General features: G+C 35.8%; 14 protein-coding genes across 14 annotated transcripts; 10 read left to right on the top strand and 4 right to left on the bottom strand.

Moving 5' to 3' along the window:
- Positions 1–72: 72 nt before the first annotated feature.
- CKA1 (casein kinase 2 catalytic subunit) lies at positions 73–1,074 on the top strand (the record flags this gene model as incomplete). Its single annotated transcript, XM_015612432.1, has 1 exon — positions 73–1,074. One exon carries the CDS (start codon positions 73–75, stop codon positions 1,072–1,074), a length of 1,002 nt encoding a protein of 333 aa, XP_015466714.1.
- A 570-nt stretch (positions 1,075–1,644) lies between these two features.
- CPR6 (peptidylprolyl isomerase) lies at positions 1,645–2,757 on the top strand (the record flags this gene model as incomplete). The annotated part of the gene is made up of 1 exon (XM_015612433.1): positions 1,645–2,757. One exon carries the CDS (start codon positions 1,645–1,647, stop codon positions 2,755–2,757), a length of 1,113 nt encoding a protein of 370 aa, XP_015466715.1.
- Positions 2,758–3,397: 640 nt separating this feature from the next.
- Positions 3,398–8,629, top strand: RPO21 (DNA-directed RNA polymerase II subunit RPB1; the record flags this gene model as incomplete). Its single annotated transcript, XM_015612434.1, has 1 exon — positions 3,398–8,629. The coding sequence occupies one exon, from the start codon at positions 3,398–3,400 to the stop codon at positions 8,627–8,629; it is 5,232 nt and encodes a 1,743-aa protein (XP_015466716.1).
- Positions 8,630–8,823: 194 nt separating this feature from the next.
- On the top strand, positions 8,824–9,681 carry POP3 (Pop3p; the record flags this gene model as incomplete). Its single annotated transcript, XM_015612435.1, has 1 exon — positions 8,824–9,681. The coding sequence occupies one exon, from the start codon at positions 8,824–8,826 to the stop codon at positions 9,679–9,681; it is 858 nt and encodes a 285-aa protein (XP_015466717.1).
- A 171-nt stretch (positions 9,682–9,852) lies between these two features.
- RFC4 (replication factor C subunit 4) lies at positions 9,853–10,836 on the top strand (the record flags this gene model as incomplete). The annotated part of the gene is made up of 1 exon (XM_015612436.1): positions 9,853–10,836. One exon carries the CDS (start codon positions 9,853–9,855, stop codon positions 10,834–10,836), a length of 984 nt encoding a protein of 327 aa, XP_015466718.1.
- A 28-nt stretch (positions 10,837–10,864) lies between these two features.
- On the bottom strand, positions 10,865–12,997 carry VPS52 (Vps52p; the record flags this gene model as incomplete). Its single annotated transcript, XM_015612437.1, has 1 exon — positions 10,865–12,997. One exon carries the CDS (start codon positions 12,995–12,997, stop codon positions 10,865–10,867), a length of 2,133 nt encoding a protein of 710 aa, XP_015466719.1.
- Positions 12,998–13,147: 150 nt separating this feature from the next.
- On the top strand, positions 13,148–15,724 carry HMI1 (ATP-dependent 3'-5' DNA helicase; the record flags this gene model as incomplete). Its single annotated transcript, XM_015612438.1, has 1 exon — positions 13,148–15,724. One exon carries the CDS (start codon positions 13,148–13,150, stop codon positions 15,722–15,724), a length of 2,577 nt encoding a protein of 858 aa, XP_015466720.1.
- Positions 15,725–15,819: 95 nt separating this feature from the next.
- Positions 15,820–17,211, bottom strand: AC631_03610 (uncharacterized protein; the record flags this gene model as incomplete). The annotated part of the gene is made up of 1 exon (XM_015612439.1): positions 15,820–17,211. One exon carries the CDS (start codon positions 17,209–17,211, stop codon positions 15,820–15,822), a length of 1,392 nt encoding a protein of 463 aa, XP_015466721.1.
- A 684-nt stretch (positions 17,212–17,895) lies between these two features.
- Positions 17,896–18,780, top strand: AC631_03611 (uncharacterized protein; the record flags this gene model as incomplete). The annotated part of the gene is made up of 1 exon (XM_015612440.1): positions 17,896–18,780. The coding sequence occupies one exon, from the start codon at positions 17,896–17,898 to the stop codon at positions 18,778–18,780; it is 885 nt and encodes a 294-aa protein (XP_015466722.1).
- Positions 18,781–18,835: 55 nt separating this feature from the next.
- On the bottom strand, positions 18,836–19,303 carry AC631_03612 (uncharacterized protein; the record flags this gene model as incomplete). The annotated part of the gene is made up of 1 exon (XM_015612441.1): positions 18,836–19,303. The coding sequence occupies one exon, from the start codon at positions 19,301–19,303 to the stop codon at positions 18,836–18,838; it is 468 nt and encodes a 155-aa protein (XP_015466723.1).
- Positions 19,304–19,575: 272 nt separating this feature from the next.
- AC631_03613 (uncharacterized protein) lies at positions 19,576–19,959 on the bottom strand (the record flags this gene model as incomplete). The annotated part of the gene is made up of 1 exon (XM_015612442.1): positions 19,576–19,959. The coding sequence occupies one exon, from the start codon at positions 19,957–19,959 to the stop codon at positions 19,576–19,578; it is 384 nt and encodes a 127-aa protein (XP_015466724.1).
- Positions 19,960–20,519: 560 nt separating this feature from the next.
- On the top strand, positions 20,520–22,340 carry TUP1 (chromatin-silencing transcriptional regulator; the record flags this gene model as incomplete). Its single annotated transcript, XM_015612443.1, has 1 exon — positions 20,520–22,340. The coding sequence occupies one exon, from the start codon at positions 20,520–20,522 to the stop codon at positions 22,338–22,340; it is 1,821 nt and encodes a 606-aa protein (XP_015466725.1).
- Positions 22,341–22,695: 355 nt separating this feature from the next.
- On the top strand, positions 22,696–23,924 carry MVD (diphosphomevalonate decarboxylase; the record flags this gene model as incomplete). The annotated part of the gene is made up of 2 exons (XM_015612444.1): positions 22,696–22,740; positions 22,803–23,924. The coding sequence occupies 2 exons, from the start codon at positions 22,696–22,698 to the stop codon at positions 23,922–23,924; spliced, it is 1,167 nt and encodes a 388-aa protein (XP_015466726.1).
- Positions 23,925–24,128: 204 nt separating this feature from the next.
- Positions 24,129–25,007, top strand: AC631_03616 (cardiolipin synthase; the record flags this gene model as incomplete). Its single annotated transcript, XM_015612445.1, has 1 exon — positions 24,129–25,007. One exon carries the CDS (start codon positions 24,129–24,131, stop codon positions 25,005–25,007), a length of 879 nt encoding a protein of 292 aa, XP_015466727.1.
- Between the last annotated feature and the right edge of the window lie 804 nt (positions 25,008–25,811).

The following is a 25,811-nucleotide window of genomic DNA, read 5'->3' on the forward strand; positions in this document are numbered from 1 at the left end:
TTAATATTCATTTATATAATAATTAACCTTACATTTCGCTATTCAACATCTGCTAACAAAACTACAACAAAAATGACATCAAATAGCGTAAATACATCAATATCAAAGGTTTATGCGGATGTATTGGCTTCTAAACCACAATCATATTGGGATTATGAGAATGTGAACATTAAGTGGAACTCGCAGGACAACTACGAAATCATTAAAAAATTAGGAAGGGGAAAATATTCTGAGGTATTCTTGGGTATAGACCTAGAAAAGGGTGAAAAATGTGTTATTAAAGTGTTAAAGCCAGTTAAGAGAAAAAAGATTAAGAGAGAAATATCCATTTTAAAAAACTTGGTCTCAGGACCTAATGTGATTGGGCTCTTCGATATAGTAAGAGAGCCACAACTGAAAACTCCTGCTTTAATATTCGAAAATGTAAATAACATTGATTTCAGAACTTTGTATCCTACCTTCACTGATTACGATATAAGGTTTTACATGTACGAATTATTGAAAGCTTTAGATTTCTCTCATTCGATGGGTATAATGCACAGAGACGTCAAACCACATAACGTTATGATTGATCATGATAAAAAGATTTTGAGGTTAATTGATTGGGGTTTGGCGGAATACTACCACCCTGGGACTGAATACAACGTTAGAGTTGCATCCAGATATTTCAAAGGTCCTGAACTATTAGTCGACTTCAGATTATATGATTACTCTTTGGATTTATGGTCCTATGGATGTATGTTAGCATCAATGGTGTTTAAAAAAGAGCCATTTTTCCATGGTAATTCTAACACTGATCAGTTGGTACAAATTGTTAGAGTTTTGGGTTCTGACGATCTTAATAAATACTTACAAACCTATAATTTAACCTTGAGTGATGACTATGAAGACTTGGGTTATTATAATAGAAGACCTTGGAAGAGATTCATAAACGAGAATAATCAGCATCTCGTTTCGGAGGAGTTCCTTGATTTTATTGATAAATTATTGAGATATGATCATCAAGAAAGATTAACAGCAAAGGAAGCTATGGCTCATGCATATTTCGATCCAGTGAGACAAGCTGCAAAATAATGTCGTTAATTTATTTCTATCCCCTTACAGACCCAACCAATAATTGCTACATAGTACTTCAGTTCTAACAATATATAGCTTGAATAATATGGCCCGTTGCCCACATTTACATTAGTCCGTAATTCTCTTGATGTATCAGCTTTGGCTTTAATTTCATTGTAATCCACAATTCAATTTTTAGTTTACTTCTATTTTGGTACATTTACTTGTAATTAGCTTGTAGGAATATTTTTTTTCACATCCATTTGAAGAAATTCATAAAAATGGTAAAAATTCAAAATAAATTGTACAAATAATTAAAAATTCATATAAAATCCCAGATCACTTATTGATAGCTCTTCTGTATTCAGAGTATAAAAATTTATCTAATAAACTCAATAAACAAATAACATATGTGTTATATAGGTACTAGATAGGGTAATTCATGTTGCAAGAGTTCTGCTTCATGAAAAATATGTGCAGGAAAATTTCTATGGGTTTCTAGAAATTGAGTGTGGTTGATATAAGTATACATTTACACCCAATTTTATTGACACCCACTAAACATCAACGAAAGATAAGTAAATTACAATGAGTGACAAATTGAATCGCCCAAAGGTATTTTTTGATATTTCCGCTAACGGAAAGCCAAAAGGACGTGTTGTGTTTGAATTATACAACGATGTAGTTCCAAAAACGACTGAAAATTTTAGAGCATTATGTACTGGGGAAAAGGGAGCCTCAGAAAGCTCAGGAAAACCACTTCATTATAAAGGATCTATCTTCCACCGTATTATTAAAGATTTTATGTGCCAAGGTGGTGATTTTACCCACGGATCAGGAATTGGGGGTGAATCAATATACGGAGAGAAATTCGAAGATGAGAATTTCCAATTGACCCATGACAAGCCGTTCTTATTATCTATGGCTAATGCGGGACCAAATACAAACGGGTCTCAATTTTTCATTACAACGGTGCCAACTCCACATTTGAATGGTAAGCATGTGGTATTTGGTGAAGTAGTACAAGGTAAATCTATTGTACGTCAACTTGAAAGATGCGACAAGGGCGACAACGATAAACCAGTCGAAGATTGGATAATCTCTGACTGTGGCGAATTACCATCTGACTATGTACCAGCTGCATCAAGTGTGGACGATGGTACCGGAGATATCTACGAAGAAGTTATGGCAGACGATGACAATATTAACGTCAACGACCCAGACTCAGTCTTTAAAGCCGTCACCACTTTGAAGGATATTGGAACCAAACAATTAAAAGAGGGAAACTCCGAAGTTGCATACACAAAGTACAATAAAGCCTCTGGCTTCTTAAACGATTACTTTCCTGAAGACTTGTCCGAGGAAAACTTGACTAAATTGCACGCTTTAAAATTGTCATGCTACTTAAACGCTGCTTTGGTCGCCTTAAAATTGAAGGACGGTAAGAAAGCTATCAACGCAGCATCTAATGCATTAGAAGTTGAAGTCATTGACGATAAATCCAAGGCAAAGGCCTTGTACCGTAAGGGTATGGGTTATTTACTTGCAAAAGACGAAGAATCGGCCCAAAAGTCCTTGGAAGAAGCTTTAGCTTTGTCTCCTGGTGATGCTGCTATTTTAAAAGGTTTACAAGAGGTCAAAACTACCATTAAAGTCCGTCGTGATAAACAAAAGAAAGCTATGTCCAAATTCTTCTCTTAAATAGATGTAATAAAGATCGTTTAACTTAGTACTGAAAATTACGCAATAATAAATTTGTTAAGTATGTATGTGTGTAAAAAATAGACCGGGGTAATTTTTCGTCGCCACTTCCAGCGAACCTGAAAATTAGTGTAATAATAAGCAAAACTAAACAAGGTTGTGTTCTCCATAGATTAACTTACCAACTTGCAACCTAATTATCTATCCAACCTCCATTCTATATTATCCATAGAAGCCTGAATACATAGCTTGTTATTTGTTCAATTAATTCAAATAGCGTTTGTTTGATATTAGGGTATAATCTCAAAAACCACTTCCAATTTGCATATACTATTTAATCTGTATAAAGTCATAGATAATTCAAAAGCACTCATTTATTTGATTGCGTAAACTATAATAAAGGTAATATTATAGGAACAAAAGGTTTAACAAGGAAACTAATACTTTGATTGAGTTTAAATTAATTTTAATTTATTTATTACAGATATTTATTACAAGAGACAAATTTTCATTGAAGTTAACTGCCAGTAATAGTTGATATATCTGCTTGTTTAAGTTAGGAAAAAAAATAAAAAAATAACTATAAAAAAAAGAATAGTTTTATTAACGTTTATTTCATAATAATCATAGTGATAAAACAATGAGTCGACAATTTCCATATTCCAGTGCGCCTCTCCGCTCAGTGAAGGAAGTTCAATTTGGTTTGTTGTCTCCAGAAGAGGTGCGTGCAATTTCCGTTGCCAAAATCGAATATCCAGAGACTATTGACCAAAGTACAAAGAAGCCAAGAGAAGCCGGGTTAAATGATCCAAGATTAGGTTCCATTGATCGTAATTTCAAGTGTCAAACATGTGGTGAAGATATGGCTGAATGTCCTGGTCATTTTGGTCACATCGAATTAACCAAACCTGTTTTTCATATTGGTTTTATCGCCAAAATTAAGAAAGTTTGTGAGTGTGTTTGTATGCACTGTGGTAAGTTATTACTAGATGAATCAAACCTTGCCATGTCCCAAGCTATCAAAATAAGAGATCCAAAGAAGAGATTCAATGCGGTATGGAACTTGTGTAAGTCCAAGATGATCTGTGAAGCAGACAACGTCACCAGCGAAGATGATCCATCGTGGAAGTCCGACCAACCAAGTAAAGGTGGATGTGGTCATACACAACCTACCGTTCGTAGAGATGGGTTAAAATTATGGGGTACTTGGAAGCAGAATAAGAATTTTGATGAAAATGAACAACCAGAGCGTCGTTTATTAACTCCATCAGAAATTTTGAGTGTTTTCAAGCATATAAATTCACAAGATTGTTATAGATTGGGTTTTAATGAGGATTATGCCAGACCCGAATGGATGTTAATCACTGTGTTGCCTGTCCCACCACCACCAGTAAGACCATCTATTGCATTTAATGACACCGCTAGAGGTGAAGATGATTTGACTTTCAAATTGGCAGATGTCTTAAAGGCTAATATAAATGTTCAAAGGTTAGAAATGGATGGTTCGCCACAACACGTTATCAGTGAATTTGAAGCGTTGTTGCAATTTCACGTAGCCACCTATATGGATAATGACATTGCAGGTCAACCACAAGCTCTTCAAAAGACAGGACGTCCAATTAAGTCTATTAGAGCAAGATTAAAGGGTAAAGAAGGGAGACTTAGAGGAAACTTGATGGGTAAGCGTGTTGACTTTTCGGCCCGTACTGTCATTTCTGGTGATCCAAATCTTGATTTAGACCAAGTTGGTGTCCCAATATCTATTGCAAGAACCTTATCTTACCCCGAAATCGTCACCCCTTACAACATTCACCGTTTGACTGAATATGTTCGTAATGGTCCAAATGAGCACCCAGGTGCCAAATATGTTATTAGAGATACCGGTGATCGTATTGATTTAAGATATAATAAGAGAGCAGGGGATATTGCATTGCAATATGGTTGGAAAGTTGAACGTCATTTGATGGATGATGATCCAGTTTTATTTAACCGTCAACCTTCATTACATAAAATGTCTATGATGGCGCATAGAGTCAAAGTCATGCCATACTCTACTTTCAGGTTGAATTTGTCTGTCACTTCTCCATATAATGCTGATTTTGATGGTGATGAAATGAACTTGCATGTTCCTCAATCGCAGGAAACAAGAGCAGAATTGTCACAGATCTGTGCAGTTCCGTTGCAAATTGTTTCTCCTCAATCAAATAAGCCAGTTATGGGTATTGTGCAAGATACTTTGTGTGGTATTAGAAAGATGACTTTACGTGATAACTTCATTGAGTATGATCAAGTCATGAATATGTTATATTGGATTCCAAACTGGGATGGTGTCATTCCACCACCAGCTATTGTTAGTCCAAAGCCATTATGGACTGGTAAGCAATTATTATCTATGGCAGTACCTAAGGGTATCCATTTACAAAGATTTGATGACGGAAAGAATCTATTAAGTCCTAAAGATAATGGTATGTTAATTGTTGATGGTGAAATTATGTTTGGTGTTGTAGATAAAAAGACTGTCGGTGCTACCGGTGGTGGTTTAATTCACACAGTAATGAGAGAAAAAGGTCCTCAAGTTTGTGCACAATTATTCAGTTCTATTCAAAAAGTTGTAAACTTTTGGTTATTACATAATGGGTTTTCTATTGGTATTGGTGATACTATTGCCGATTCTAGTACTATGAGAGATGTTACTACTACTATCCAAGAAGCCAAGGATAAAGTGCAAGAAATTATTTTGGATGCGCAACTGAATCAGTTGGAACCAGAACCAGGTATGACATTGCGTGAGTCCTTTGAACATAATGTTTCTCGTGTTTTAAATCAAGCTCGTGATACAGCTGGTCGTTCAGCAGAAATGAATTTGAAGGATTTAAATAATGTCAAACAAATGGTGGTTTCAGGATCTAAGGGTTCGTTTATTAATATTTCTCAAATGTCTGCTTGTGTAGGACAACAAATCGTTGAAGGTAAACGTATTCCTTTCGGGTTTGCTGATCGTTCCTTGCCCCATTTCACCAAAGATGATTATTCTCCAGAATCTAAAGGTTTCGTTGAAAACTCTTATTTGAGAGGTTTAACTCCACAAGAATTTTTCTTCCATGCTATGGCAGGTAGAGAAGGTCTTATTGATACCGCTGTTAAGACTGCAGAAACAGGGTATATTCAACGTCGTTTAGTTAAAGCCTTAGAAGATATTATGGTTCATTATGATGGCTCTACAAGAAATTCATTAGGTGATATCATACAATTCGTTTATGGTGAAGATGGTATTGACGGTACACAGGTAGAAAAACAATCAGTTGATACTATACCTGGATCCGATGAAAATTTCGAAAAGAGATATCGTGTCGATGTTTTGGATCCAACCAAATCTATAAGAGAATCATTGTTAGAATCTGGTAAAGAAATCAAGGGTGACGTAAAGCTTCAAAAAGTGTTAGACGAAGAGTACAGACAATTAGAATCCGACCGTCGTTACTTGAGAGAAGTCTGTTTTCCAAATGGTGACTTTAACTGGCCATTACCAGTTAATTTGCGTCGTATTATTCAGAATGCTCAGCAAATATTCCACAATGGTCGTCATAAAGCATCTGACTTGAGATTAGACGAAGTCGTTCGTGGTGTTCAAGACCTTTGTACTAAGCTTTTAGTCATTCGTGGTAAAACAGCATTAACAAGGGAAGCACAAGAAAATGCAACATTATTATTCCAATGTTTGTTACGTTCTAGATTAGCAACACGTCGTGTTATCGAAGAATTTAAATTGAATAGAATTTCATTTGAATGGGTTATGGGTGAAATTGAGACTCAATTCCAAAAGTCTATTGTTCATCCTGGTGAAATGGTTGGTGTAATTGCAGCTCAATCTATTGGTGAACCAGCCACTCAAATGACCTTGAACACTTTCCATTATGCGGGTGTTTCTTCAAAGAATGTTACTTTGGGTGTTCCTCGTCTTAAGGAAATTCTTAATGTTGCCAAGAACATTAAAACTCCTGCGCTTACTGTTTACTTAGAAAAGGAAAGTGCCGCTGACATTGAAAAGGCAAAGATTGCTCAATCTGCCATTGAGCACACAACCTTAAAGAACGTGACATCTGCCACTGAAATTTTCTACGATCCAGATCCTAGAAGTACCGTTATCGAAGAAGATTACGATACTGTCGAGGCTTATTTTGCTATTCCTGATGAAAAGGTCGAAGAATCTATTGAGAAGCAATCTCCATGGTTACTTCGTCTTGAATTAGATCGTGCCAAGATGTTGGATAAACAATTGACAATGTCTCAAGTTGCTGAGAAGATCTCTCAAAACTTCGGGGAAGATTTATTTGTTATTTGGTCCGATGATACAGCAGATAAGTTAATTATTCGTTGTCGTGTTGTTCGTGATCCAAAATCGTTGGATGAAGATGCTGATGCAGAAGAAGATCAAATATTGAAACGTATTGAATCTCATATGTTAGAATCTATTTCTTTACGTGGTATTCCTGGTATTACAAGAGTCTTTATGATGCAACATAAGGTAAGCTCTCCAGATGCCACTGGTGAATTCAAACAAAGTCAAGAATGGGTTTTGGAAACTGATGGAGTAAATTTAGCCGATGTTATGGCTGTTCCAGGCGTTGACGCTTCCCGTACTTATTCTAATAACTTTATTGAAATTCTTTCTGTTTTGGGTATTGAGGCTACTCGTACTGCATTATTCAAGGAAATTCTTAATGTTATTGCGTTCGATGGTTCGTATGTCAACTATCGTCATATGGCGTTATTGGTTGATGTTATGACGTCTCGTGGTCACTTAATGGCGATTACTCGTCACGGTATTAACAGATCTGATACTGGTGCCTTGATGCGTTGTTCATTCGAAGAAACTGTTGAAATCTTACTTGAAGCCGGTGCTGCCGCTGAATTAGATGATTGTCGTGGTATATCCGAAAATGTGATGTTAGGTCAAATGGCCCCATTGGGTACGGGTGCTTTCGATGTTATGGTTGATGACAAGATGTTGCAAACTGCACCTTCTAACATTGCAGTTACTGCAGCAGCTGGTAATGAGGCTGGAGAATACGCAGACGATGGAGGTGCTACTCCTTACAGGGACTACGAAATGCAAGATGATAAGATTCAGTTTGAAGAAGGTGCTGGGTTCTCACCAATTCATACTGCACCAGTTTCTGATGGTTCAGGTGCTCTTACATCTTACGGTGGTCAAGCTACGTCCCCATCGCCTACTTCGCCATTCTCTTATGGTGCTACATCACCATCTTTTGGTGGTGTTACCTCTCCAGGTTACGGCGGAACTTCTCCAACATATTCACCAACGTCACCAAGTTACTCACCAACGTCACCAAGTTACTCACCAACGTCACCAAGTTACTCACCAACATCACCAAGTTATTCACCAACATCACCATCGTACTCGCCAACTTCACCATCATACTCACCAACATCACCAAGTTATTCACCTACGTCGCCAAGTTATTCACCAACTTCACCATCATACTCGCCAACATCGCCATCATACTCACCTACATCTCCAAGTTACTCACCAACTTCGCCATCATACTCACCAACTTCCCCAAGTTACTCACCAACCTCGCCAAGTTACTCACCAACATCCCCAAGTTATTCACCAACCTCGCCAAGTTATTCACCAACTTCGCCTCAATATTCACCAACATCACCTCAGTATTCCCCAACTTCACCATCATACTCACCTACTTCCCCATCATACTCTCCAACATCACCTCAGTATTCCCCAACCTCACCTCAATACTCACCAACATCACCACAATATTCACCAGGTTCGCCTCTGTATTCCCCAGAATCTGAGAGTAAATCGAAGGACGAAAAGAAGGATGGCAACTAACTTTTATAAAGATTTTGTATTTAATATTATTGCTCTAATTATATCTGTATTTGTATAGTGTTCTACATAAAATTAAAAGAAAATGAATAGAAATATTATCAAATTTTGCGACATTAAAAACTCCATCGATTTTGGATTTTGTACTAAGTGAAATCACTTCCAGCTTACGTTTAATTAATTTAAATGTCAAATAGATGTCAGAAAACAAGAAGAATAAGAATAAGTCATCCAATGCGATATCAGGATCTTTAAAGGATACAGAGAAAAGACGCAGGCAAGTTTTTAAACCAATACTTGATAACCCATATACGCAGACAAAATTATGGCCATATATATCACCAGAACTTTCAAATACCATACTAGAACATCTCAGCCAAATTCTATCTAATTTAGGATCTTATAATGGGTTGGTTGCTGAAGCAAAAAAGAACAATAACTCCAAAATGAAAACTACTGACATTCCAGAAATTCGTAAAGAAATAACGATTGGATTTAATTCTACCATCAAAGCATTAGAAACCCAGGCATCAAGACACAGACAAATATTAAGTAATAAGTCTAAAAAACATAAGAAGCAACGCATTTCGGATCCTTCTCCGTATATTAAGTATGTCTTTGTTGCTAAGTACGATATTACATCGTCATTATTGACAAATCCATTCCCCGTACTTGCATTTACATCTTCTACTTCTGTCAATGATAGAGTAAAGCTAATACAACTACCTCGAGGAAGTATGTCTAGGCTTTCGTCCATATTGAAAATCGAGAATGCAAGTATCTTAGGTCTTTCAGATAATATTGAACAAGCACAAGCTCTCTACGAATTAATAAAGGCCGAAGTCAAGGACGTTGAAGCTCCATGGTTAGACCATCTTTTTTCTGAAAATGACCTGCAAGTACCTGGCGTCTTCAGAAAGCCAGCTGTAAAGTTCTTAAGTACTTCTGCTCCGATTATGGCCAAGAAGAATGATCAGAAGGCTAAGAACAAGAGCAAAAAAGAAAAAGAGCCTGCCGAATTAAAAGACACAAACAATGAGAATAAGAGTAAGTAATCAAGACTATATGTATTCCATAATGTATAATAAAGTATAGATAGACCGTCGAAGAAATTTATAGACATTCTCAAGCTCACAAAATTTGAACGTAATGATATTTTAAATACGCGTCCTTAAGTACAATTTTTTTAAATATTCTGATAGTTAGTGATAAGGATATATATAAACATGGCAAAGAATTTTTCTCTCTCTCTTGAATTACCATGGGTGGAAAAGTACCGTCCCCATAAATTGGATGATATAGTGGGAAACGAAGAAACTGTGGAAAGATTGAAGCTATTAGTCGAAGATGGAAATATGCCACACATGATCATTTCTGGATTGCCAGGTATAGGTAAAACTACGTCAATACATTGTCTTGCATATGAATTATTAGGGCCTGAGTTATACCATCAGGCTACTCTAGAGTTGAATGCATCAGATGATAGAGGTATTGATGTTGTTCGTAATAAAATTAAACAGTTTGCACAGACAAAGATTCTGTTACCAGCTGGAAGACATAAAATAATTATTTTGGATGAAGCTGATTCCATGACACCTGGTGCTCAACAGGCATTGAGAAGAACAATGGAAATTTATTCCAATACCACTAGATTTGCATTTGCTTGTAATCAATCGCTGAAAATTATAGAGCCATTACAATCTCGTTGTGCCATATTGCGTTATACTAAGTTATCTGATGAGCAAGTATTAGAACGCTTGTTAGAAATAACTAAATTGGAGGATGTTAAGTATAATTCTGAGGGATTGCAAGCCTTAATTTTCACTGCAGAAGGTGATATGAGGCAGGCCATCAACAATTTACAAAGTACAGTCGCAGGGTTTGGGTTTGTAAATGATGTTAATGTATTTAAAATCGTTGACCAGCCTCATCCATTGGTTATCAAGAAAATTTTGGCAAGTTGTTGCTCAAGTAAAGGAGGAAATATTGACGACGCTCTTGAGTTATTAGATAATTTATGGGATAAAGGTTATTCAGCTATAGATATTGTTACACTGTCGTTCAGGGTAGCTAAAACATTACCAGGAATAAGCGAGCTGAAGCGTTTAGATATGATAAAGGAAATAGGTTTTGTACACATGAGAGTTTTAGAAGGTGTATCTTCGTACTTACAACTTTGTGGGTTATTTTCTAAGCTCTGTGATTTATAACTATATATAGTGCAAAGAAAATTATTAATTAGTATTTCTTGTAAGCGTCACATAGCATCTCGAAATGCTTAATCTGTTCGTCAATAAAAGCATTGGGAACACCGTCTGCAAGGTTTTCATTTTTTAAGATATTTACCACCAAGAAGTAATTATTGTATAGGAAAATTTCCTTTTCAGTAGATTTACTTCTTCCGGAGCCAAATAAGTGGCTACTTAATTTGGTAAGTACGTTCTCAAAATCGTTTCTCAACCTAGTAATAGAAGTAAACAATGGTTCGCCTCTGAACGTATCGTCATTATCATCTTTCTTATCAGTAGTTACCGCTGCTAATTTTAGCAAGCCCAGCAAAAATTGAGAGAACTGTTGCGTCACGCTGACAGGTGCTAAATGAACCTCTTTAGATTTGGAGGAACCAGAATACATTATTAGCTTTTTCATAGACTCAGAATTGAGGTCAATTATCTTCGTAAAATGTGGCCATAATAAAAGTAATACAGAATTCAAATGGTCATCAAGTACTGGAATATGAAATTCATTATGGAGGAGAGATTGTGCCTTTTGGACTAACCGTATCATTAACAACACCGCATATCCATCGCATGTTCCCTGTAGCGATGCCTTTGAGCCTGTGTTCATTCTCTGGGGATTAGAAGATGTTGTGATGGAAGCATTATTTCTTCCAGTCAAATAAGGAGATGGTTGATGACTGATCAACCAGCTGACAAAATCGTAACCCATTTTATATACGTTTGAAAACATTACATGGGACCAATCATTCTTTTGTGAGTTCCCAGTAGAAGTACTGTCATTTTCTCTAGAGTTTCGTTTCAAAGTGTCCACATTACAAAACTTTTCGTCTCCCTGATAGAAGAATTCAACCATAAACAAGTACTCTACTACAATGTTATCAATAAGGGCAATGGACCATTGGTTATAAATAAATTCCAACCAATAATTAAATGGCGTAGTCTCAGCAATTTGTGATGGAATAGCTAACTGTGGTTCTGGGGTATCACCCCGAGCTTCAAGTATTTGCAATCTCTTATCGATTGACAGTAAGTAATCGGATATTGAAAGCTTACTGAGTTGCGATTGTTGCAGCTGTTGTGCTTGTGATTGCAGTTGCAGATGTGTATTAGTTTGTGAAGAGCCCATTGGATTATTTCCACCACTGTACAACCAATTCTTTAACCCACCACCAAACAAGCTCTTTTCATCATTAGCATTATGCCCACTCCCTAAGACCAAATTCAGATCAACGTGGCGAATATGAAGTTTTTCTATAGCATATAAATATTTCGCAAAACGAGTTTGATAATACCATTTCATTGTATATATATATGCTAATTGTAATTGATTTGCCAACTCCGAATGATGTACTTTTATAAAGGCGAATAATTCCTTAACATTAAGAAGGCTTTGTTGAATACTCTGTGATGAAGTATTTTGAGAGGAACGAAGCAATTTGATATTGTAGATAATAAAATCTCGTATTCTTTCCACGGATTTGGCTACTAGAAGTTTAATGCCCGATTCAAGTTGTGAAAATGCACGAGAGTCCTTGTATAATTCTGTCAATTTTTTGTCTGCCTTGTTAGACTTCACACTTGAGATTAGAAGGATCTTTTCATTGATGAATCTTATATTTTCAAGCCATTGTACGTCTATCAGATCCTTTACTATAGATTTTACTATATCAGGAGGAATCATGAGATCCAATATAATTGGGTTCAACTTTTCCGATGATGCACGCTGTAAATCCAAATCAGAAGACAATCTACTAGATTGCTGTTGTAAGGATGCTAAACTCGACGATAATTGTTCTAATTCGGTGTTGAAGTCTGTTATGATGGTTTTTATTGGCATTAATTTTTCCCTATGAGTCTTGATATTAGTTTGGTATTTTTGAAATCGTGCAATAAGTTTATGCAAATCTGAGACAGAAAGTGAACTTATTTGTGATGAAGTATTAGCTTCTTCATTAGATGACTCAATTCTAACAAGCTCCAACAATTGACTCAAATTATTCGATTCTTTCTTTTTATGAACTATATAGTTTTGAAGGTTGTTAAGGCTTTGTACATTTCCATCATCAGCTAGCTGAATCTCATTATCCTTATCTTTCTCTAAGATCTGCTTTAGAGTTTCCAATGCACTCATAGCTAAGCTGATTACTTTAGATTATATGAGAGCTTTAATATGTTTATAAACCTCTAGGCGTATAAATATCAAGATATTTCGCGCAGTATATTTCAGAAGTTCAAATTGGTACTAAATTGCAGCTTTTATTGATTATCCCACTGCAAAATAATGAATAGTTTCTCCTTTGATGGTAAGGATGGAGATATAGATACCATTTTTAACGATGAGGATGAATTGATTGCTAGGGTTAGTGAAGATTCAAGAAATAAAGATAGGTGCAAATCGTTGTTAAATGTACCGACTGAGAATTTACCAATTTTTGCTACGGAGTCTCAAGCTAAGGTTATAGAATTTCCTCCGGAGATGAATAAGATACTAGTTGTTAAGGCTGGCCCTGGAAGTGGTAAAACTAGTACTATTGTTAAGAGAATCGCGTACTTAATAAGTCTTGGACAGTTAAAACCAGATGAAATTTTGGTGCTTTCTATGGCAAATAGATCGGTAAATGCATTAAAAAAATACCTTATCAATACTTTAGGCGAGGATCTAACCAATGGCATTAGTATAAATACATTTCATTCCTTTTGTGGGGGTTTAGTAGATCAGTATGGGGATCAATATTCTTCATCATTTAAGAAAAAGACATTAATGGATGATTTAAGCTGGAGGAGCTTTTCTAATATATTTCTGGGAAAATCTATTAGCTTGAGTGGTAGGACAGTTGAAGGCAATTTGACCCCACCGTCATTAGAAAAATTACTTATTTCAGTGAAAAGTGGAAACTTAACTATACCGCAGGCGGCTTACAAGTATAAGGTTAGCAAGGAGTATATAGAGGCGTTGATTATGTATTTGGAAAGCAATGGAATGATAAGATATCATGATTTGCTTGTAAATGCATTGGAGCTTATGGATTTATCATTACAACCACAAGTTGAAGGAAGTAAGAACTTAATACCTCAGCTAAAAAATTACAAAGCTGTAATTGTCGACGAGTTCCAAGATATTCACCCGCAATTATTACTGGTAGTTAAAGCGGTCATCGAATACCCTACATCTGGCTTTGACAAGGGAGACATAAAACATTTAACGATTGCAGGTGATCCTAATCAAAGTATTTACGAGTTTTTAGGCTCAAGGCCAGAATTAATTCACAAAATTCAACTTGAAATACCAGGTACTGAAGTTATTCAACTCCCTATAAATGAGTCCTTTCGTATTACTCCAGAAATATTGAATGCAGTTACAGAAATTTGCTTAAAACCAGCCGGATTATATGACCCATCTCATGAACTTAGATCCATTCGTGATCATGGTTACAAACCAATTATCAGTAAGCACACTTCAAATAGAGACGAATATGCTTTCATAGCCAGTGAAATTACAAGACTAATTTGTGAACTGGGTGGGTTATTAAAACCATCTGATTTTGCAATTCTTACAAGATCTAATAAAGAAATAGAAGAAATATCAAAGTTCTTGACGCAAACTTATAATATTAAGTGCAATAGATTTTCGCTGTCAGCATTGTGGATTAAATCCAAGGTACATATTTTACTAGATATTTTAAATGTGATAAATAAGGGTCCTAGCTCAGACTTTGGTTTATTATGTGTCATATCGATTTTAGACCAAAAATTTGGAAGCTCTTCTAGAATATCAAAGCTATTCAACTTGAGTAACAAATGGAAAATAAGTACCGGACTACAAACTAAAGAAAATGCATTAGAAGAATACATGATACATCAATTGGAGCTACTAGATATACAAGCTGAAAAGAAAGAAGTTACTGCTAACAAGAATAAAAATTCGTTGTATGATATTAAGAATATTTACAAACTACCCAAATATAGTGACGAAGTTTTACGCCTAAAGTCATTTATGGACTCGATTCAGTCCGTAAGAAGGGATTTGGTTCAAAACAATCAAGATTTACAGAATCCGACTCGAATCTTGAGTTCATTACTACGCGTGCTTACAGAACTGGGGTTGCTAGAATATCTAAACTTGCCAGAATTGTCGAAAAAGCGTAGTTCCAAACACCCGGACAGTATTGATGTGGAGAAAGACTATAAAAGATTATTGAGATCATATTTGCAAGCTTTCAATAAGTCTTTAAAATATTCATATGAATGTTATATGGAACAGAATCCACTGAAGAGATCGGAGAAGCTGTTTATAGAATACTTTTTGCGAAGTTACAATGACGAGGTTCCAACCATGGATAGAGAAATGATTAATCTTTCTACTGTACACACTGCGAAAGGATTAGAATTTCCAGTGGTATTCGTTGCCGGAGTAGCGCAGAATCCTAAATCACTGTCATTTTGGGATTCACTTCTCCTAGACCCGCTGGAAACTCATGCACAAAGCAAGGCAAGATTATTCTATGTTGCATGTACAAGGGCAAGGAATTTGTTATATATTGGAACGAATAAGCACTTTGATACACTTCTGCCCAATGTTATCAAAAGTTTAACTTCTGAATTACCGAACATGAAGTCGGTTCTTAATACTAAAAACAATTTATTAGAAAGCCTAGCACAAGATTTGCATAGAAAAATACCAGATTCCTTGAAGATAAAAGAAGGAAAACAATTATATAACGAGTTCACGTCACTTGGGCTACTTCAAAGGAAGTCTACAAACCTAAGTCAAATTAGACAACTCCATACATTTCGGAATATCAAACCTAAACTCTATAAATCACTTATCAAATTTAACGCATTCATAACTAGGAGATAAATAAACAAAACACCTTGCATAACATTCGAATGAAAATATATCTACATGAAGACACATTATTAATTAATTAAGAATTATTTAAATCGAGACTATTATTATGCTAATTTAGCTAATAAATTTAATACACTATTATTCATTGATGAACTATTAGATTCTGAGGTATCTTCACCTTGTGAGGAAGGGTCGTAACCATCATCATCAGTACTATTGTGATCATGTTCATGTTTAAGTTCCAAGTCATCCTTATGATGTCTCTCGAAGTCAATAGAAACTGGGTTTTTGTCATCATCATCATCATCATCATCATCATATATGTAATCCAACCCATCACCATTTTCGTCATCGTCGCTTTTAATAATCTTAATATTTTCAGTCTGATCTTCTCTGTCGTATTCTTTAACTTCTATATCTTCAGAAAATGCAACCGATTTTTTAGTGGAAGACGGAGTAGAATTTCCTGAAGATTCAGGAGAGTGTTTAACCTTTTTTGCGGGTGGACGATCTTCCTCTGCATCACTATCTTCATTTTCATAAGTTGGAATCATATCATCATCGTCATCGTCACCTTCATCAAATTCGGGTGATGGTTCTTCTTCATCATCCCGAGATTGTGATACTGGTTGCTCTTCATTCACTATACTTTGTAGTTCACTTCTTGTAGAATTAAGTTTCTCTAACCTTTTATTTATTATATTCACTTTGCTGTCATCGGTTTGTAAGCCATCAGATACAATAGTTCTTAAATTGTCCAATTGTTTTAATATTTCCAACCTGTCTTTCTTAATTTCTTCAATATTATTGTTGGACATTAAACATAGTTTTTCCAAGACGTTAAGTTTTGAAATGTATATTTTAGGAGATGGCAAATTATCAGATATTGATGGGTCTGTAGGTAAATAGGTCTTTGATTGGATTCCAACTTGGTTCAAATTTCCTTGACGTATATCGATGAGCTGGTTCATATGTAAAAATACATTATTCAATAATTTAAGGTCAGAAGCAATGGCAGCTTTTGGAGCTTCCAATACTGAAGAACTTGAAGAGCCAGTATTCTCATTAATTTCCATCGGCTTATTGGTTTTTGACAATTCAATAGCTTTCTTCATTTCTTTGATATCATTCGAAGAAAATACCAGCCTTTCAGACCAGACATTGACCAACCTATCTACTTTTGGTTTTATTGCTGGATCTAACGTCTTATAAACCTTATTGAATACTCTAGGTAAAACTTTTGAAAATTCTGTAATGAAATCCATCTTCCGTTTATGTCTAGCTTGTTGAACAACATCATTACAGAGATATAATAACGATAATTTCTTGGTTGATCCATTAGCTGGTACATTAAGGATGAATGCAGCCCATAACTCTGCTGTTTCTTTACTGTGTCTGTGATGGAATAATACCCATTGTGAAATCGTCACAATTGAATCTTGTGTTTCTTGCAATGAGCTTAATTTTTTATTAAGTATATCAGGAGAGAAAGACATAATATTATATTCGGTCTTTACTTACTAAGGTCTTATTGATTGATTTATTTGGTTATAGAGATAAGTTAAGTTGATGATGATTTTTTCTTAGTGAGCGCACATTACGAAAGCCATCCAATACAACATCATCTTGTGGGGGAAGATCCCTTGTATACGTCTCCTGATATAGAAGGAGAACTTGACTACTATACATGTACGAACCATGGACGCTACTATTGTTGTATTTAAATGATGCCTATATCAAGATATAGGAAGACTTAAACCACATGGACCATATGATCTTTAATATAGCACAATATTTGATGGTTACTAGATACATATGATTGGTGGTAATTGTAATATAATTCTACAGGGGTTACTGATAATTATTCTAATACGACGACGATGAAGTATGAATTTCAATTACAATGCCACATATTCGAGAATGTATACCATTGTCCATAATGCTGCAAAGAAGACTTTGAACATAGCTCCAAAACATGTCGAATATAGTATAGAAAGACAAACCTAAGAATTTGACATGAAGCATATGTTACGTTTATATGTATAGTTCTAATATAAAGTTGTTAGTACGCTAGATCAAATCGATATTCTCCAGTATTAAACTAACGCGATTTTAAGAATCATCACAAAATTTATATAAACATAATTTTTATGCTTTGAAAACGCCAACAAGTAAGAGTAATGGGTAGAACACGTAAGACATCCGGAGCAGATAAGAAGAATGAGAACAACGGTATATTAAGCGAAAGTTTGACATCAACGCCGGTACCTGATACTACCACTATGTTATCCACAATTAATCCAACTAATATAACTGAACAAGACATATTGTCAGCACAGAATAATAATGATTTAATGAAAATAATTCATGCATTAACCAACACAAAGCAAGATGAAATATTCACGAACTATAAGAAGAAAACAGAACTTCAATTACAACAAAAGAACCTGTTGATCAATGACATGCAACAAGAGTTGAATAACAAACAAAAAATAATTGACAAGTTGTTAGAAGAGAAGCCAGGGAACGATCTGTTACAGACTCCGATGAAAAAACCCAGAAGCAACACACAAAACATGTATGTATCGCCAATCAGAAGGAAAAAAACATCCAAGCAAGAGCAGGAGGTAATAAACCAGGATCAATTATCGAAGGAATTAGAAACAATAGGCATAACGTTAGACATGTTGGAGTTATTGACTGGGTTAAGAATAATTAACTACGAGGAGGATGATTCGAAGTTCCATTTTGATCTCAAGCAAACGTCGACAAATGGAAGTGGAACAGAGTTAACCATTGATTATAGATTAATTATCTCCAAAGAATTTACATCAACTGCAGAAATCAACTACGTACCTACTTTTTTGAATGAATTGGGAGACAACGATAGCGAAACCGATGACATAGACGTGGATGATGAGATCCTTGATGCCAAACATAATGCAAAAATGTTATTGGACTTGTTGCCAGATTACTTCTGCGACAATTTAACATTTCCCTACAATACGCTTTCCCAGTTCTACACCAAAATGAACAGGGCCTTGAACAAAGGGGCCAAAAGCTAACATGTGCCAGGTTTATGTATTAAATATCTTATAGACTATGACTATTGTACAGTAATTAGAAACTAATATTAATTGAACCATCGTCGAGCTTGGTCAATTGTAAATTTTTCAAGATATCCTTCTTATCCTTCTTCTTTTCAGACGAAATCTTCTTGACGATCTTGTATAAACTTTCCTGCTTGTTTGAACTCAAGTATGAGGATAAATCAGTAGTAGACTTCTTTTCTTTTTTGGATTCTTTTTTGGACTCTTTCTTTTCCTTCTTAGGTTCTGGTTTGGATTCTACTTTGACTACTTCCTGAGGCTTGTTTTGGACCTGTTGTTTCTTTTTGCCCTTATATAACCCCTTTTCGTATTTTTCTGCTTCACTGATGCAACTAGTATGCTGACGGTATTCGGTACCGTTGAAAGTAACCGAACAGTCAATACAAGTGTAGTATGCACCACCACATCTTTGCTTGTGTTGATCCAATTTCTTCTTTAACACGGTATCGTTACAAACCTCACAACTGAATGAAACCATTTTATATTACTATTTGTATAATTGTAAGTGCTATCTTTTCACAGCTATTCTACTTTTATACCAATTTTTTCACCTGCGCGATGATCCGAATATTTATTTACATGATTTCCTGCTATAACTATACACACCGGTATACCTGCGGACCTAAACATCGAGATATACCTATCCAAGACCCAAAGTACAGATTTTCAATCCTCGGAAGAATCGTCTGGAATTATGGCCATTCTGCGTCACCAGCAACGCACTTCTGCCTATCTCATCGCTCCCACCCCTCACCACACTGGCTCGTCCTCCTTCTTTCTCTTCACTCTCACGATCTCGTAGTCGTCGTTAGAGCTCACCTCATTCTCGTGGTCATGCAAGAGCCCCTGCAACCTATAATAATCGTTCTTTTTGTCCACTGGTCTCTTTTTCTCGATCATCGACAACATCTCCTCTTCGCCCACCTGTCTGTATCTCTCATCGTATTTCTCCCACTTGACCGCCGTGAACTTCTGCAAATACAACGAGCCTGCCACAATCGAAATAATGAATGGCAACCCAAAGTATAAAAAGTGGTTCTTCCGCAACAACTTCTGGTATCTCCCACCAAACGTCCGGTCGTATGCTTCCTGCTCCTTTTTGCCTCGAAATGGTTTACTTCCCAAATGTACCATTGTGCTATGTGTTACTATTACTTGTTGTCCTAATTGGCCTGCTTCGAATATCGACTTCTGGACGTCTACACGCAATTATTCCACAGCTTGATCGCTTGAGGCTCTCCTATTGTACTGTACTAGCGTATAATTATGTCCGGCATTTTGAAAAATATAGTCACGTGAATTACACCCCCTAGAATTTTGTTTCGACGCCTTTTCGCCAGTTAGCGGATGCACCCCTTGTTTATTGAAAGAAAAAAGTGTCTGTTAAAATTATATGTTTAGGTACCCTTTGTTTATAAGTACATCCTTCTATACAGCGTGACAAGTGATCATAGATAGGACGTATAAGTTATAGGTAATCGAGAGCAGTCGACATTACCCAGGTATTACAAAGATTGAGCTAAATTGCAGATTGATTAATTGTTATTGCCCGGTTCTAGCGCCCAGAGAAGTGAGGAACAGGAAAAAAATACATCAACACCAAATTGATTAATACGAAGACGATTGAGTTGATACCAACGATTCTAGTTCTATAGGGATCATTGAAGAGCATCGAGAACAAAAACAGCGATAGGATGTCGGTATATACACCAAATTCAGCCGCAGTTGCTGCTCAACAACAGCAGCAACAACATCAACAGAGACAACAACACCAGCAACGATTGAGTGAGTTATTAGAGGCCGTGAAACAGGAGTTTGACTTTGCGTTGAACGAGGCATCGAATTTCAAGCAGGTGAAGGAGGACTACGACTTGAAATACAACCAGCAGACTGCGGAGATGCAACAAATCAGGCAGACTGTGTACGAGTTAGAAATGGCTCACAGAAAGATTAAGGAGGCGTACGAGGAAGAAATCTTAAGATTGAAAACCGAGTTAGAAAATAGAGATAGACAGGCTCAGCAACACCAAAGCAAACTCAACGGGATTGAAAATAGACAACCCCCATTTGGTAACTATCCACCTCCACAACAGCAGCAACAGCCTCCACAACAAGCTTCAGTTCCGCAAGTATCACAGTCCCAAACTTTACCTCCGCCTATTAAACCATCTCCTAGCAAACAAGAGGCCAAGCCAGAATCGCCAAAGACTGCTAAGGTTGAGGCTACCAAAGATGAAACTATTACACAAGCATCAGCGGAACCACCATCTCCAGAAACATCTACTGCGTTGACTATCATTGACAAGACTCAATACATAGTGAATCCAGCTCAAAAGGCTTCTCACGTCAAGGAGATTCCATCATTCTTGGCTGATTTAGATGTCTCTAAGGCTAATCCTGATTTCAAGAAACAAAAGCCTGATTATTATGTTTTATATAACCCTGCCTTCAGTCGTGATTTGGATGTTGATTTGATTCACTCTTTAGATCACTCTTCTGTTGTCTGTTGTGTTCGTTTTTCCAAGAATGGTGAGTTCATTGCGACAGGTTGTAATAAGACTACACAAGTTTTCAATGTTAAAACCGGTGAATTGGTTGCCAAATTGATTGATGATAACTCATCCAATGGTGTCAATGATGACAGCAACAACGAAAACCAATCAAACGAATCTAATGTCCAATCCTCATCTGCAAATGCAAATGGTGACTTATATATTAGATCTGTTTGTTTCTCTCCTGATGGTAAATTATTAGCTACTGGTGCTGAAGACAAGTTAATTAGAATTTGGGATTTGGAAACCAAAAGAATAATTAAGATTTTACGTGGTCATGAACAAGATATTTATTCTTTAGATTTCTTTCCTGATGGCAACAGACTTGTTTCTGGTTCTGGTGACAGAACTGTTAGAATCTGGGATTTAAGATCCTCGCAGTGCTCATTGACTTTATCTATTGAAGATGGTGTTACCACTGTTGCAGTTTCTCCAGATGGTCAGTTGATCACTGCAGGTTCCTTAGATAGAACTGTTAGAGTTTGGGATTCCACCACTGGTTTCTTAGTAGAAAGATTAGATTCTGGTAATGAAAATGGAAATGGACACGAAGACTCTGTTTACTCAGTTGCTTTCTCAACTAACGGTAAACAAATTGCTTCTGGTTCTTTGGACAGAACTGTTAAGTTATGGAACTTAGAAGGCAAACAAGACCCACAGTCAAATGTTTCTAATAATCCAAGTGGAAAGAAGTCATCTTGTGAAGTCACCTACATTGGTCATAAGGATTTTGTCTTGTCTGTCTGCTCAACTCCTAAGAATGAATATATTTTATCTGGTTCTAAGGACCGTGGTGTTATCTTCTGGGACCAAATCTCAGGTAACCCATTATTAATGTTGCAAGGTCACCGTAACTCTGTTATTTCTGTGGCTGTTTCGTTGAATTCGGAAGGTACAGAGGGTATTTTTGCCACAGGAAGTGGTGATTGTAAAGCAAGATTATGGAAGTGGACTAGAAAATAAATGACTCACTGCACTAATGTACTTTAAAAGGAAACGTTATATTTAAGTAACGAAAAATGATCAATTGTTAGATAAGATCTGAGTTTTTTTGTTTAAAAATTTGTCCTGTTATTATTGGTTACACGCCTTTCTTTACTAAGTATTTTAATCTTGTATCCCCAATATCCACAGGGAGGACGTTGGCTTTTGTAGGAGTGTATTCTTTAAAGTATGTAAATTGTAATAATATAACTTTAATATATGGAAAAATGGTACGAAGATGTAATTACACAAAGAAAAAAATAATACACGTCCAGAAATTTATTTCAACGAAGATTGACAGCATAATATACCATTTAGCTTGCAACACACCACAATGACCGTCTACACTGCATCGGCCACGGCACCTGTAAACATTGCTGTATGTGTACAATGTTTGAATCGTAATTTAAAAATTGGAGGTTCGATACTAACTTAACGCAGACATTAAAGTATTGGGGAAAGAGAGATAAGTCTTTGAATTTACCAACTAATTCATCAATTTCTGTCACCTTATCACAAAATGATTTAAGAACATTGACATCTGTTGCAGCTTCAGAAGATTTCAAGGAAGATAAGTTATGGTTAAATGGGAAATTAGAATCTTTAGAATCAGAAAGAACCAAAGCTTGTTTAGCCGACTTAAGATCCTTGAGACAAGAATTGGAATCCAAAGATTCATCTATACCCAAATTAAGTCAGTTTGGCTTACACATTGTTTCAGAGAACAACTTTCCCACCGCAGCAGGATTAGCTTCCTCGGCAGCAGGTTTCGCCGCATTGGTTGTTTCTATTGCAAAATTGTATCAATTACCACAAAATATGTCCGAGATCTCTAAAATTGCAAGAAAGGGATCAGGTTCAGCATGCCGTTCACTTTTTGGTGGGTATGTCGCCTGGGAAATGGGCCAAGAAACAAACGGAGAAGATTCGAAGGCAGTAGAAGTTGCACCATTGAGCCACTGGCCAAACATGAAGGCTGCGATTTTAGTCGTCAGTGATGATAAGAAGGATACCCCTTCCACCTCAGGTATGCAAACTACAGTTGCTACTTCTGACCTATTCCAATGGAGAATCAAAGAAGTTGTTCCAAAAAGATTTGATGAAATGAAAGAGTCTATTTTACGTAAAGATTTTGCTACTTTTGGTGATTTAACAATGAAAGATTCCAATTCATTCCATGCTGTATGTTTGGATTCAACTCCTCCAATTTTTTACTTGAATGATACTTCTAAGAAGATTATTAAATTAATCCACGAATTAAACAAGAGAGAAGGTAAGATTATCGCTGCTTACACATTTGATGCTGGCCCAAATGCTGTCATCTATTATGAACAAGAAAATGAGCTGAAGGTATTAGGACTTATTTACAAATACTTCAATAAAGTTAATGGTTGGGAAAAGCTTGATACTAAAACCTTAGATACCTCTTCGGATATTCAAGCAGATCCTGAATTATATAAGGGTGTTTCTAAAATTATTTTAACTGAAGTGGGCCAAGGCCCTCAAGATTCTACAGAAAGCTTGATTAATGATAAAGGGTTACCAAAAGCTGTAGCTAATTAGAATGTATCTGATATTAATATATATAAATCATAACCTGTAAAAAGAACATGTAAAAAGTAAACAGATTGTTTTAATGAACTCCAGGAATATTGGTTTAACTCTTCTGTTACATTGAAGACTTCTTTAAGAAACAAGGTTGTATAGTCCTTATCTAGGACTTGTCCTGAAAATTAATATTAATTAAGCATAGAAGATATTTCCAAAATGAGTTTGCGATTGTATAATTACCAAGGAATCTTTAAATCCATAGTACATGCTAGATCTACGATTTACAAAGGACCCAGTCTTAAACTTCCCGCAAGAGCCTTAGCTACTCCACTCAGTCACAGTAAGCTTCAATTTCATACGTTTTCCCGTATACTAAATGTAACTAAAAAAACAAATTTAGATGATCAAGAAAAATTGACAAAACCTACGTCAAAGCCATTACCACCATTAGAACCCTTAAGTCCACTTCAACCATTATTACGTGAAAATATTTATACGATACCCAACATGCTAACGGCTACAAGAATAATTACTGCTCCAGCAATAGGATATTTTTTAATAAATCAACAATCTGGGTTGGCAATATCAATTTTTGTATATTCATGTGTAACTGATTTTGTTGACGGATACATTGCCAGGAAATATAACATGAAATCAATTATTGGATCAATATTGGATCCTATGGCTGACAAATTATTAATGACCATATGTACATTATCATTAAGTTATATATCATCCATGCCATTGTACCTTGCATGCTTAATTATTGGAAGAGATGTGTTGTTGAGTTTTATGGCATTCTATTATAGGTACGTAACTTTGCCACCACCAAAGACATTTAAGAGACTTATCAATTTATCTATTCCTACAGTTTCTGTTCATCCCAACTTATTGTCCAAAGTAAACACTGGGTTACAAATGATATATATTGGAAGCTTGGTATTACAACCTGCGATCGAGTCGATAATGGCCGAGAATTGGATCGAACCATTTCATTCAGGCTTGTATGGATTTGAATTATTAGTAGCTACTACAACATTTTTAAGTGGTTGCACGTATATTTTCTCAAAGAAGGCCATAAAACCTGTTAGATAATCCAGCTAATAGACTGATAAAATTTTATCAATTCAACATCATCAAATATTAACAAAAAGGCAAGCAAATATTTTCGATTATCACTACAAATAGGAAGTTCTTTCCCCAATTGTAAATATGCTAAGATTAGATATTTTACTAATCCACTATCAATATTAGTCATTAAATATCTAAACTTGTTATAATCAGCGCTTAACCGATTCCATTTTAAATATTTCGTAGTGAACGTTTCATCCACTATGTCATTGATAGTTCTATTGTAATTTGGTTTGTAATTATCAAAATTGAAGTCGGTCTTTGTTAGGATAACTAACTTGCCGATATTCAATACAAATTCATTGGCAAACCTGTCGAGAGAGATGCCCAACATTTTCATTTTTCGGAGCAATGTTCTATATATCTCAAGAATAAACCGAAATTTGTATTTTATATTTCTACTCTCTTTGACTTCAAATGCAACTATCAGTAACAAGCATTCATCTAATTCAATAAATATGTAACTCCAAGTAAGAGCAGAACTCTGGCTGCGACAAAACCTCATCCTCCGAAATAATGATTCGGGAATATTCTGAAGTATTTGACTAATCAATTTAATCAAATACAAGTTCTTAATCAGATCATCCCATGCAATTAAATATTTTAATGCCATTAGTAATTCTCGTATTTCTCTAGGAGAATACTCTCTCGTTACAAGACTACGAACATTTATCGAATCTATAAACGCCTTATTTGCATTAATTGCGTAGTCTATATTAAGTAAATCTAGTATAAATGCAAGCCCCTTTCCATTTGGTTTAGGTTTCC

The sequence above is a fragment of the Debaryomyces fabryi genome (genome assembly GCF_001447935.2).
Source record: "Debaryomyces fabryi strain CBS 789 chromosome Unknown contig00080, whole genome shotgun sequence".
Lineage (NCBI taxonomy): Eukaryota > Fungi > Ascomycota > Pichiomycetes > Serinales > Debaryomycetaceae > Debaryomyces > Debaryomyces fabryi.